Source organism: Arachis hypogaea, chromosome 13 (genome assembly GCF_003086295.3).
Source record: "Arachis hypogaea cultivar Tifrunner chromosome 13, arahy.Tifrunner.gnm2.J5K5, whole genome shotgun sequence".
NCBI classification, from domain to species: domain Eukaryota; kingdom Viridiplantae; phylum Streptophyta; class Magnoliopsida; order Fabales; family Fabaceae; genus Arachis; species Arachis hypogaea.
The window spans coordinates 138,416,178-138,429,181 of record NC_092048.1 but is presented as its reverse complement, the minus strand read 5'-3'; the positions used below and the strand labels follow the sequence as shown (position 1 = coordinate 138,429,181).

The window sequence follows — 13,004 nt, the reverse complement described above, 5'->3', positions numbered from 1 at the left end:
AATACCATGAGAATACTTCTTGTCTTCTAGAGAACATCATCTTCTCTCATAGAGAGAGCAACCAGAGATCTTCTCCTTCAACGCCTTGTGCAAACCTGATTGTATCAACACATCCTTGACTTGTACTTGCCACAAGCCAAAATTGATTCTTCCATCAAATTTCTCTATTTCAAGCTTCACAGCACTTGAATATCCTGACATTGTTGCAACCGTATACTGGAATAGTATAACTCAACCGTGCACTAGGAAGGATCCCCAGGAAAGAGAGGTGGGTCACAATGGACACACTTAAATACCAAGTCTTTCCTTAGCCAGAACCTTTCCAAACAGCACTCTCACAGTGTCACACTGCCTTCCAGCAACAACAATAGCAACCAAAGATCAACCTCAAGCCACAGGACAAAATTCTTTTCTGATGTGGAAGGTCAGACTAGGCTGCAACCACAGAGCATACTAAGAATAAATCCCACCGAACCAAAGCTCTGATACCACTTGTTGGGAATAATACACCAACTCCCCCTTGAGAAAACACCTTTGACAGAGAAATAAAATAGACACAATCACAACACAAGAATTTAACGTGGAAACTCCAATTACCGGAGAAAAAACCACGGCCGTTGTCAAATGACAACCAGAGAATATCACTATGTGAAAATTGTTACAACACATAGACTTCTTTCTCTCACCGGCACCCCAGTACACCCACACTCTCTCAAAGCAAATATCTAACTACACCTCACAACACTCTCTAATAAAGAGTACAGAGGAAAAGAAAAATCAGATACAAGCTTAAAGTGTTTCTGACTGGTGCAAAAACAAATGAAGAACTTAGCCTCATATTTATAGCCTAGGCCACCCACTCCATTTGCTATCCTAAGCAATGTAGGACTAATTCAACCAAATCCTAACAGTATTTGTGTCAGAAGAGTCCAACAACCTTAATTCCTTATTACTATTACTATTATTATTATTATTGTCAGAGAACAGAGCTGAAGAGAAAGAAACTGTGGGAGTTTGCAGAAGAGAGAAAGATGGCGATGGCGAAAGAGAAAGAGGAGGATGAAGAGCACAACCACAACGGTGGGAAGAGGCTGAAATGCATGAGGAACGAAGGGAAAGAGGATGATGCAGTTGTTGCAATTGGAGAAGACGAGAGTGAGCTTCCTTTGAAGCCAGGGATCTTCTTCTACCCAGCAACACCAACCTCCGTTGTTGTTTGTGATGCGCTTGAACCTGATTTCCCCATCATCTATGTCAACAAGGTCTTTGAAATCTTCACCGGCTATCGTGCTGATGAGGCTCTCGGTCGAAACTGGTGAGATATTTTTTATTCTTTTTATTTCCCTTTTCTTTTTATACGTTCTTCTGGGGAAATTAATAGATGAGAAAATGTTGGGCTTCCTTGTTTTGTGAAGTTAGCTACTCTGCACGATTAAATTTTTATAATTGGTGATGAAATGATTCCAGATCTATGCTAAATTTAGATGCTTTCAAACTACATTCTCAATGAATTCCTTCTTTTGATTCCCCTAGCATCCTTCTCAGGTTCTTATTGACAAATACATCTTCTTTTGTTACTCAATAGCTGTGATCTGACTACTTTTCTTAACGTTTCCGGTTACATTTTTCTATGAAATTCAGTGGTGGTTTGTTAGCCTGAAACATTCAGAACTGAAGTTTATAACTGTTCAAGTTGTGGAAAACGTGAAACTTTTTTGCTGAAATCTTTGAAAACTTGTACTATGGAGATGAGTAGAAATTTCTATCAAATGTGGAGAGAAATTTATTATTCATAATTACTTGGTTAGTATGCATGATTATACCTTTTGTTTGACAGAACAAGATATCTTTGGACTTACAATTTATGATCTCAACTGTTTGTGCTTGTGAGTCATCCGCCTGTGAAAAGGAATTGTAGTGGAGGAGGAGATGGATTAAAGATGTGACTTCTTCATTGTATCAATGCTAAGGAAGCTAGCATGCCAGAGTTCATGTTCGATTCACTCGATCCTGTTCAGCTTTGTTTCCTGACAGGAGAGTTTGAGCTCTGGGTTGTATATTTGGTTTTCTTTTACATCCTTTGTCCATTTCCAACCTCATTACCTTAGTTAACAGATATGGCTTCAAATTAAACTGATTTGTGTCACTTCAAGAATATTGTCCCTTTACTAACTCTGGAATTTGTTTTGTTTCAGTCGGTTCTTGCAGTTCAGAGATCCTCGAGCTCAGAGGCGGCACCCTCTGGTGGATCCTGTTGTTGTGTCTGAGATTAGAAGATGCCTTGAGGAAGGCATTGAGTTCCAAGGTGAACTTCTGAATTTCCGAAAGGATGGTACTCCTTTGGTGAATAGACTCAGACTTGCACCAATTCATGATGATGATGGAACTGTGACACACGTAATAGGTATCCAACTATTTTCTGAGGCAAATATAGATCTGAACCGCGTCTCATACCCAGTCTTCAAAAAGACTTGCAATCAAGATTTCGATAAGACTGGTAAATTCCCTCCTAAGAGTGGACAAACATTGTACAGTCAGCACCAAGAGCTGTGTGGCATTCTTCAGCTTTCTGATGAAGTCTTAGCTCACAACATTTTGTCACGTTTGACACCAAGGGACGTTGCATCCATCGGGTCTGTATGCAGGAGGATCCGCCAACTGACAAAGAATGAGCATGTCAGGAAGATGGTGTGTCAAAATGTGTGGGGAAAAGAAGTCACTGGTACCTTGGAATTGATGACCAAGAAGTTAGGATGGGGTCGTCTAACACGGGAACTTACTACTCTCGAGGCAGTTTGTTGGAGAAAACTGACAGTTGGAGGAGCAGTGGAACCTTCACGCTGCAATTTCAGCGCTTGCGCCGCAGGGAATCGTCTTGTACTGTTTGGAGGTGAAGGAGTAGATATGCAACCTATGGATGACACTTTTGTGCTAAATCTTGATGCTAAAAATCCAGAGTGGCGCAGGGTTAGCGTGAAATCATCCCCACCAGGAAGATGGGGCCACACACTCTCTTGCTTAAATGGTTCTTGGTTGGTGGTTTTTGGTGGATGTGGTAGGCAAGGATTGCTCAATGATGTGTTTGTCCTTGATTTGGATGCTCAACAGCCAACATGGAGGGAGGTCTGCGGTGGAACCCCACCACTTCCAAGATCTTGGCACAGTTCTTGCACAATCGAAGGGTCAAAATTGGTTGTCTCTGGTGGGTGCACAGACGCTGGGGTTCTTCTTAGTGACACGTATCTATTGGACCTTACAACAGGTAATCCAACATGGAGAGAGATTCCAACATCATGGGCGCCACCTCCTCGTTTGGGGCACTCACTGTCAGTCTATGGGAGGACAAAGATTCTTATGTTTGGTGGACTTGCCAAGAGTGGACACTTGCGCTTAAGATCAGGGGAGGCTTACACCATTGATCTAGAAGATGAACAACCACACTGGAGACCACTAGAATACAGTGCCTTCACTGGAGTAGCTAGTCAAAGTGCTGTGGTTCCTCCTCCTCGGCTAGATCATGTTGCTGTCAGCATGCCTTGCGGAAGAATAATTGTTTTTGGAGGTTCCATTGCAGGTCTTCACTCACCGTCTCAACTCTTTCTGTTGGATCCGGCTGAGGAGAAGCCTTCATGGAGGATCCTCAATGTTCCGGGGCAACCACCTAAATTTGCTTGGGGTCACAGCACTTGTGTGGTCGGAGGAACAAGGGTTTTGGTGCTGGGCGGACATACTGGAGAGGAGTGGATACTGAACGAGTTGCATGAATTATGCTTGGCAAGTCGACAGGATTCTGACCTGTGATGAGTTGCCTAACTGAATGCCTGGACCAAATTATCCCAAGACAACATTTAGGTCACTGAAAGGGTTTTGTTGGGTATCCTTTCTGCCTCTAGCAGCAGCTTGGTTTTGTTTACAAACTATTTTATGAATGTTGTATGGAATGTCTATTAGTATTAATACTGTTTTTGAATTAAAATATATATATATATAATATATGATCCACTCCAGCTCCTATAGTGTCGATGACACTTGGGAACCTTTGTACATCAAAAGAGTTGATGGTTCTCCCCCTTTAACAAATAGTTTTCATATAAGTAATTCTTTTGTTTTATTAATGCTTGTGTAATCTATATTAGCGAACCAAGAGAGAAGCAAAGGAAATGAATAAACACAATGATGTTCTGATGGGCGATGGCTCACGGTATCTGTTATTTATAGATTTATAAAGGAATTTAACATAAAAGTTCAGTAAGGTATCGTTTTTGTCCCAACGTTTGGGGTAAGTCTCGTTCTATTTAAGTCTCTAACATTTCAAAATTGAGTCAATGTTATCCTGTCGTTAGAGATCCGTTAACAGAATTGACGGCGGGACAAAATTGAGACGATTTTGAAACGTTAGGGACTTAAATAGGACGAAAACGTTAAGGAAAAAAACGATACATAAAAATAAATTTTTAATTTAATTTTATCTTTCAATAATATTAATTTTTTACTTTACATAGTATTCAATTATTTTTTAATTACATCTAAATAATTATACTTAATCACGTTATTTTTATTTTAAATAAATTATTTTTTTTATAATTTTAAAGAATTTTGATACGTTAAAGACAAAAGGCATAATATATATATATATATATATATATATATATATATATATATATATATATATATATATATATTTTTCTGTGAGTTTATATACTAGTCATTTTACAAACATTTCATGATAACTAAAAATTTTAAGAGTAAAATTATAAAAAAATTAATTTATTTAAAATGAAAGTAATATGATTAAGTGTAATTTACTTATATGTGATTAAAAAATAATTAAATACTATGTATACTAAAAAATTGATATTATTGAAGAATAAAATTAAAATTTATTTTTATGTATCATTTTTGTTCCCAACGTTTACGTTCTATTTAAGTCCCTAACATTTCAAAATCATCTCAATTTTGTTCCGCCGTCAATTCTGTTAACAGATCCCTAATAATAAAAAATACTCGTTTTTCAAGTGACAGTATGAACAAGAGCATGGAGTAAAAATCAAAATGGTCAAGAAAACTAAAAAAGCTAAGTTAATTAAATCGTTGGTCTTGTAACATCACACAATACAAATCAAGCTTTATACAAATGGGGCAAAAGAATTATATGCAAGTGCAAACACCTCTTGCTGAACCGTAGACTTCTTTGAGTTTGATTAAAAAAAAAAAAGAATAATAATAATGAAATCATAAAATCTATGACAAATCTTCCTTATAGTAGCATCTGTAGCAAAAAATAAAAATAAAAAAAATTAAGATCTTCATGATCTCCAGGCCACGGAATCAATGTCATCCCTAGCTTGCTTGTACAATTCAAGCCTTTTAGCAAGTTGATTTCTCTTTTCCATCAGAGCTGGATCTTCATCCAACATGGCGCCCAATTTCTCTTTCTGTAAAAATAGCGCGCACACACATTGTTATAAAATCTCATCCGTATAACGCTTTCATCAGTTCTAAGCTAACTATCGAATGAAATTCCTAGTAGTTAACAGGGGACCACTACGAAGACACTCGGTTGATTAGGATTTAGGACAACTACACACGCAGCCACATCATTGATGTAATTACCCGTCCTTGTCTTTAGTAACGTACGGCTTAATCCGAGTACCAACATTATAGTTAGATATAACGCATTGAATAAGTTAACTCATCCAAGACCAGCAAATTGCAACTCATCGTTGTCCATACTATGAAACAAAATCTTCTTTTTAAAAAAAAAGGTAGAAATTCCGTGTAAGGTGGCAAAACTTTAATCAAACATAAAAATCATACCTCCTTCTTCCCAACTTGAACATAAAAGTAGTTAAGCAATGATCTCTTGGCCTCTCTAACTTGACAATATACCACGGCCTTTGGTATAGAATTCTTAAGCGAATCGCAAACCATGTTGATATAGGCATTAACATTTGATCCTGAAACAAGAAGCATTTGATATTAAGACCAGTAGAACGTTGGAGCAGAAGTCAAGATAATATTAAAACTGTATATCTATCCAAAAGTGATCCCAAACATAAAACTGATATCCATCAATTATTAGTATGAAGACTTGTGGAAACTTAGTTACCAATCTTCCGGAGGTGATAGTCAGGATTGTCCATTGCGGGATTGGGAGCATTACGTTCACTCCGATCATTCTTATCATTACGATTTGAATTTGGCGCATTTGGACCCCTTTCTCCTTCTAGATGAATCTTCCTGAAAAAATCTACTGTTAGATAGCTAGACTCCATATCAACCAATCGTATAACTGTCTTCCTGCTTTCTTCGCGAAATCTTTCCAAAGCTTCGTTTGCAGCAGTTGCTATATCATTTGCAAGTGTTGGAAATCTTTTTAATTCCTGCATGATATGAAGTAGTTAATCTAAGTTCTCTTCTTTCGTGTCTGCCACAAAAGAATAAGCCTTAATTCCCACCAAATCCCTAGTGACGTTTGGGGTACTGTTCACAGATCTGGAACAGCACCTACAGAAATTACATGCATTACAAGCACTTGAACATCCACTAATTTTCTAAATTATAAAAGCTGGTCCAGCTTGCACGTGAATATTTGGAAACATGAATTGTCCGAGTATATCTACTTAAAAGATGTCATACCTCAGTTTCAGAAATTGACTTCCGTACAAGTTCCTTCAAAACGAAGTGTACCTGAGATAGCAGAATAAAAGTGTATAACTTCTGATGAAAAGAACATAATAATACTAAGCAATTTGTTCCAAAAAAGACAGCAAGAACAAATGTTTGTTACAAAAAACTAGATATGGAAAACCATTGCTTGTGGAGTAACATGTAAAAAGAGAATAAAAAACACAGGTTAAGGTTGATATTTGATATATTGAGCTCTACTAAAAATAGGTAGATGAAAGCTGCTTTCAAAGTTGTGGTTTTCAAATAAAAAGGCAATGGAGATACAGCCTGGGAAATTATCTACGATCATAATTAAAAAAAGAAAGGAAAAAAAATTGGCAACAGAACATTTACAGCATAGAGATGCAATGGTTACAAGGAGATAAGGCATTCTTTAGGGGAAAAAAAAGTTATATGTTTTGAGTGAAAGGCATCTAAAGAGTGAAAGTATTTCATATCAAGATCTAGTGATTCCGTTTAGCAGTTCATATCAATAACTGATAACTCCATCAGTAATACAGATCAACAAACAGAAACCATTCATGGTAGCCAAACCAGAACCAAAAACAAAAAAACAAACAGACTACTATTGAATAATATAATAATAAGGACAAGAAGATTACGGCATCCACAGAGGCTTCAGCTGGGCCTTTGAAATAGCCAATAGACCCTTCAATGAGTCTTCTATAACCCTGCTCTGGGGCAATCAGATGGGGCTGATACCCATCAGCTTCAGTGACAACTCTCTGGACATTTTTCAAGGCGAGATGACGATCGAATGGAAGTTTTTTTAAAGCAGCTGGTAATTGATTATCAAAAACTCCATATATCCGGTCTCCACCAGGACGTCTGAAATAGTATTTCGTTTACTACATAAAATTAATTCCTCCAAAAAAAAATTAACTGTACGTATAAAGAAAAAGAAAAATAGATGTATCAAATTCTTTGGTGAGGAAAGAAAAAGTGGTGTTCTACAAGCTGAGGCTATAATCTACGAATAGCAATTAGTCACGTACCCTCCGTCCAGGTGTTCCTTAAATACTTTGTCAAACGCACGACACATCTCTAAAATAGTGTATAGTTGGGCCTGCAAAAATGAGAAAACAGCTTAGTACAAGCAGAACCAAGTAATTTCAAGTTTCAAATCTAATAAAACTGATTTCAGCATAGAACCAAGTTCTGACCCCTGAGTCCACAGCAATGGGCCTGCCTATACGATCCAACTCTGCATTAAGCTCGTCTATCGTCTTATTTATTAAGGCAATGATACTGGGGATCTTCTGTCTGATAACTTGCTCCAAATGCTAAGCCATAAAAGCCAGTGAAGAGAAAGAAAAGAAAATTACTAATCATAGGATGAATTTGGGTTATCACAATCAGAATGTTAAATAAAAAGCATGAATAAATTACAAATTGCTGAAGAGAATACCTGAGATAGAAGCTTAGCTAGATACTCTGAGCCCATTTTATGTGCCAAATGTCCATATTCAGGACTTGTCTCAAAATACTCACGCTCCTTCCTACGAGCAGCAATCATGTCAACATTTCTGTTAATATCCGCTTGTGAACGGTTCACAATTCCAACCCATGGATGCTGCAGTCTGTATTGCCTTCCCTCAAGGACCTTCAAGATACACACAAAGAAAACCCATTGTTTTGAAATTATGCACTTGGTAATAAACTGAAGATAGCCATGAGGTTGTTAGAGAAATCATACATCAACGGCATTAGTTCCTTTATCCATAAGATCAAGTTTGGTAACCACTCCAAATGTCCGTTCACCTGAAACAAAAAAATATAAAATAAAGTATTTTATTTTATTTTTTCTAAATCGGTGGCATATTGATGTACAGCAGAAAAAGAAATGAAAAATTCAATGGAAGACATGCAGTCTACCCTTGGAATTCCTTCCAACAAAAACCAGTCATACCTGATGGATCAACTTCTCTAGCAATTTTTATAGCATCTGAAGTGGCAATATCTTGATTTGCAGGAGAGATAGCCAAGATAATGCAATTTGGCTATACAATCAAATAACTTAATTAGAAAGTTTATCAGAAAGCTAGTTCAGTGTGCTTCAAATGTGATAAACAGAATGAGAACTAAAAATAATTTTCAATTGCCATTAACTATGAAATTGGGTGAGCGTTAATCCTTCAGTTACATTGTCCATTTTCTTCAACCTTGAGACATCTTTTCTTAAATTCTAACATCAAAGTTCAAGCTAGACAACATGCAGATAAGTGGAGATCAGGTCAACACTTAACAGTGAACTTATGGCTGATCATGAACAAATGGTAATGATGATTAATATATACACGGGAGTACTTGTAAAAATGAATAAAAAAAATACGAAAACATTTGTGTGGAGAGCGAACCCACACTTTCTCTATTGATCGAAAAGGAATAAATAGCTATATGGAACAATATTGCACGAATAAAAAGAATGATGAGCATTAAGTGGTGTGTTATTTGATATGGGTTTACATTATATGGAACCGGATTTCTCCTTTATGGCCTTTCAGTTAGTTAAGTTCTTTACATCATGCTTATTTTATTTTAATGGTGGTCCAATATATGTAGCCATATCCACCTAATATGACAAAGCTTATTTTTTACCCTTTATTCTCTTCATATCATGCAAAAATAATTAGTTTAAGTGTATCTGACTACTGCATACTTATTTAAATCAAAAGTGTAATTTTACCTTCTCAACATACGAACGGACCATGTTTTCAATATCTTGAACAATAGTGTCTGGTTGTCCCTCTGTGAAAGAAGACAAGCTTATGTTATGCATCAGAGATTCTCATGTGTATTTTCAGAATAGCACTCTGCATAAGATTACTTAAAATTATGTTGAGGTTTACCTACTGCAACCTTTGTCAACCCAGGAAGATCTATAAGGGTTAAGTTTACAACTGCAGGCAAAGCCACAGAAAGTTAACCACAGAAACAAACTGACAAGAGAAATTTAGCAGAGGTACATACGAATAATGTATTGAGACTACTCTAGAGATATGAGCTTTGCAGGCAACTTAAAAGAAATAAAGCAGAAGCAAAAGAATAAAGGACTGTTCCGCTACTCTAGAAAAGATAACCTTGCATTATTTGAACCCTAAATCACCATTCATCCCCACAATCAAATGTTCAATGACAAGGTGTGAAATGGTAAGGGAAGAAAGAAAGGTACATACAGATCAATTTGACAAATTATAAGGCCTATATAAAATTGCATCCATCAATTGATAAGCAAACAACTTACCATGTGGCGAATAAATGCTGAGTTGAATTGGAATGTTAGAAATTTGTTTCGTCTTCCCGGTTATGCGATCTGTTTCATCTGAAATTTCCTTCCTCACAGCAGCTGCAAGGTCATAAAGTAACGTAAGACATTAAAGTAGTTGTGAAGTTACAACATTGTCACGCCAGGTTAACCACACTGAAAAATAATGGACACAGACAAACACCATAATTCTACATGCTAAAGGAGACCCATAAGAGTCCAAATTTCGACAACAAACATAGCTTCGCTCCCAAGACATATAATCCATGATGCCAAAATGACTGACACCAAGTTCTGCTACAAGTGTTTAAATCTATTGCTTTCCCATGCGGGGAATGCATTCTCCATTGAACTCAATTTAAGCCTAGTTCAATATACAGCCTACTTAGAATTTGGCTTATTAATATTAAACTAAAAATTAACTTAAGATTATACAGGCATACATGATTTTTGTTAGCTAGAGACCATTGCATGTGAAGCTGAAACAGAAACGGGAAATCTGTAGTTAGAAAATTCAGTTACCGAAGTCAGTGAATCTCTTTCGCGGTAAGTGAAGAAACTCGGCGTATTCCTGGCCATCCTCTGTCTTATGAAGTTGCAGCACCAGCGGTCTCCGCGTAACAATACCTTTGATTATGCAAAATGAAGAAAAAGTATCACTAAATCTATTCATTTGCATTTCAGATTTCACAGTTGAGCATGGCGTCGTTAACATATACTCATAGCTTCCAAATCAAAATGGTAATGATAGAGGAAAGTGAGGAATAATACCAGATCCGCGAGGTAGGAAATCCCTACCGACCACGCTTTCCAACACTGAGGATTTTCCTGAACTCTGATATTCCACAAAACAGTGACAGAATGAAAAGATGAGATGAGATCGGAAAAAGAGAAGTTGAAGCTGAAGTTGATGAAGGTACCTGTCCTCCGACGACGGCGACGGAGGGAAGAGCCTCCCAGAGGGACATGCCCTCGCCGCCGTGATCTCCGAGCACCGTGCAGGCCCGCTGGATCTTATTGATAAGACCGATCAAGCTCGTCATGGTCGCCATTTTGGATCCAAACGAATAAGATTGCGGATCTGAGTATGCGAATGATGAAAGAGAAGGAGGAAGCTACTTGGTTTGTTTTTGTTGGTTCCACGTTAGATTCAAATCAATGAATGAATGTGTTCAGATGCAGAAATGGAGAATGTGCTGTGCATCCAGAACCAAAAACAAACCAATAGCCAACGAAGAAGAAACCAAACTAAACCAAGTTATATTGTAAGATTATTTTATTATTTTTATTTATATTTATTATAAAATCCTTGTATATTTGGCCAATGGGGCAAACAGTCACTTCAAATTTGAAAAGCCAGTTAGTTCCATAGTCATTTTTCAACATCCTTATGACTCTGACAAACCAAGTAGAAATTCTTTCATTTGTATTTATGTGGGTCGTGTATTTTTCTATCAATTTTTTTTAAATAAAAGTAGTAATATAATTTTAAGTTTTTAACCACCTTCTCTAGAATAGCAAATTTCTTTAAACGTATTAATTGTGATAAAAACTCGTATAAGATTGATAATTAAAAATCGTTAAATAATTTAATAAATTTAATTAAATTATCATCTAACGATTCTCAAATATTAATTTTATATAAAATTAATTATACCTTAGTTTGCAGCTTCAATTATTCACCAAATATTGTCTTAGTAAAATGCGTTTCCTATTTTGCATATCCTTGAATTTCGGGTAATCAGATGACATGCACTAACATTAATTCCTGGTCGATACTCTGCTATAAGAGAAAAAGTATAGAGAGAATAAAAGAGCGTGTAAAAATTATATTGAGATTTTTTTTCCTTTTTTTTGTACTTACTCTATATTAATTTATTTTTTGAATCTGTATGAGAGTGTTTTTCTAACTTTCTATCACTGGTTAAGGAAATAACAGAAGTATTATGTAAACATTTTTTTGGCTAGATGTCCATACATATTGCTTATTGCTTATATTGAATTTTTTTTTTTATCGAAAATACGTTCAAATAACATCGTTGTAAAAGTAATTATTTATTACTACAACTATTATTTATTACAGTGATTCTGCTAAGAAACTAATTAAGAGTATAATGAATTAGTAGACATTTTATTATTTTTTCGTAGATGGATAACCGTGTAACGTATAGCTTCAGCTGGAAGTTATTAGAACTAGTTTTAAGTCCCGTACCAAGTATGGATATATAGTATCAATCATGTTGAATATTACAGTAATAACTGAATAGCAAAAAATAAATTGACAAAAACTTCTCTCTACACTTTTAAGGATATAATTTGAGACTTTTTCATCAGAATTAATAATCAAAATCTTAAGACTAGACATATTATTAATTCGAAAGAGTGCAACATAAAATTGGCCATGTGTGAAAATGAATTTTAGAAGATACACACCAACAGTTGTGAGTATCTGTCCTTATGACTTATTTATGGTCATTGCAAAGCAAAGCACAATTGGAAATTGCCTTCAAGTAAATCTGATAAGTAAGATTTTATTATTGGGGATCATGTTCATTCTTGGAATAAAAACAACTTGACCAACGTTTCGTCCTGCTAAGATGACGCACTCAATAACATGATCACCAAGTCGCCTAACTTGCATTCGTGTATCGTTGCACAATCCACTGGATTGGACAATATTATGAAGAAGCATGATAGGCACACCAATCTTAAGCACTAACTTGTGTTGTGGAATACCAGAATAAATCAATGCATTCAACGATTCTGTGCTCATTGTGTATAATTCAGATTGTAAGTGACTGTCTTCATTAAGCAGTGTATCAGACCTCAAGTAAACCTTTTCATTGCCAAGAAGCAAAGATATGACATGATTGTTAACTTCGATAACAACATCATGTATCGGTGTCAATATACTCCTGTTTTTAAATTAGTCCACGCTAGAAATATGCAGGAAGATATCAGGATAAATGAACAACACCAAATTGTGAAGAGATGGTGACTCAAAATTTAATAGCAACTTCTCCAGTATCCTAATCACCGATTCACCATC

At 36.1% G+C, this 13,004-nt stretch overlaps 2 protein-coding genes across 2 annotated transcripts; one reads left to right on the top strand and one right to left on the bottom strand.

The window, feature by feature from the left end:
* The first annotated feature begins 669 nt into the window (after window positions 1-669).
* LOC112792033 (adagio protein 3) lies at window positions 670-4,052 on the top strand. The gene is made up of 2 exons (XM_025835105.3): window positions 670-1,315; window positions 2,196-4,052. Exons 1-2 carry the CDS (start codon window positions 1,032-1,034, stop codon window positions 3,799-3,801), a joined length of 1,890 nt encoding a protein of 629 aa, XP_025690890.1. The 5' UTR covers window positions 670-1,031; the 3' UTR covers window positions 3,802-4,052.
* A 1,001-nt stretch (window positions 4,053-5,053) lies between these two features.
* LOC112792032 (phragmoplastin DRP1C) lies at window positions 5,054-11,356 on the bottom strand. Its single transcript, XM_025835104.2, has 16 exons — window positions 10,876-11,356; window positions 10,727-10,790; window positions 10,478-10,582; window positions 9,935-10,036; window positions 9,540-9,590; window positions 9,377-9,438; window positions 8,600-8,690; window positions 8,387-8,451; window positions 8,099-8,293; window positions 7,854-7,973; window positions 7,686-7,756; window positions 7,293-7,518; window positions 6,640-6,690; window positions 6,110-6,383; window positions 5,818-5,957; window positions 5,054-5,435 (listed from the first exon to the last, which is right to left on the bottom strand). Exons 1-16 carry the CDS (start codon window positions 11,005-11,007, stop codon window positions 5,307-5,309), a joined length of 1,878 nt encoding a protein of 625 aa, XP_025690889.1. The 5' UTR covers window positions 11,008-11,356; the 3' UTR covers window positions 5,054-5,306.
* Between the last annotated feature and the right edge of the window lie 1,648 nt (window positions 11,357-13,004).

Bases quoted from the DNA above. Each gene is read 5' to 3' on its own strand.
- LOC112792033 (XM_025835105.3), top strand. From the start codon at position 1,032: ATGGCGATGGCGAAAGAGAAAGAGGAGGATGAAGAGCACAACCACAAC. The intron at 1,316-2,195 runs GTGAGATATTTT...GTTTTGTTTCAG, and splicing joins GAGGCTCTCGGTCGAAACTG to TCGGTTCTTGCAGTTCAGAG.
- LOC112792032 (XM_025835104.2), bottom strand. From the start codon at position 11,007: ATGGCGACCATGACGAGCTTGATCGGTCTTATCAATAAGATCCAGCGG. The intron at 7,974-8,098 runs GTATTCTCTTCA...TTTATGGCTTAG, and splicing joins TAGCTAAGCTTCTATCTCAG to CATTTGGAGCAAGTTATCAG. The intron at 7,757-7,853 runs GTCAGAACTTGG...TCATTTTTGCAG, and splicing joins CCATTGCTGTGGACTCAGGG to GCCCAACTATACACTATTTT.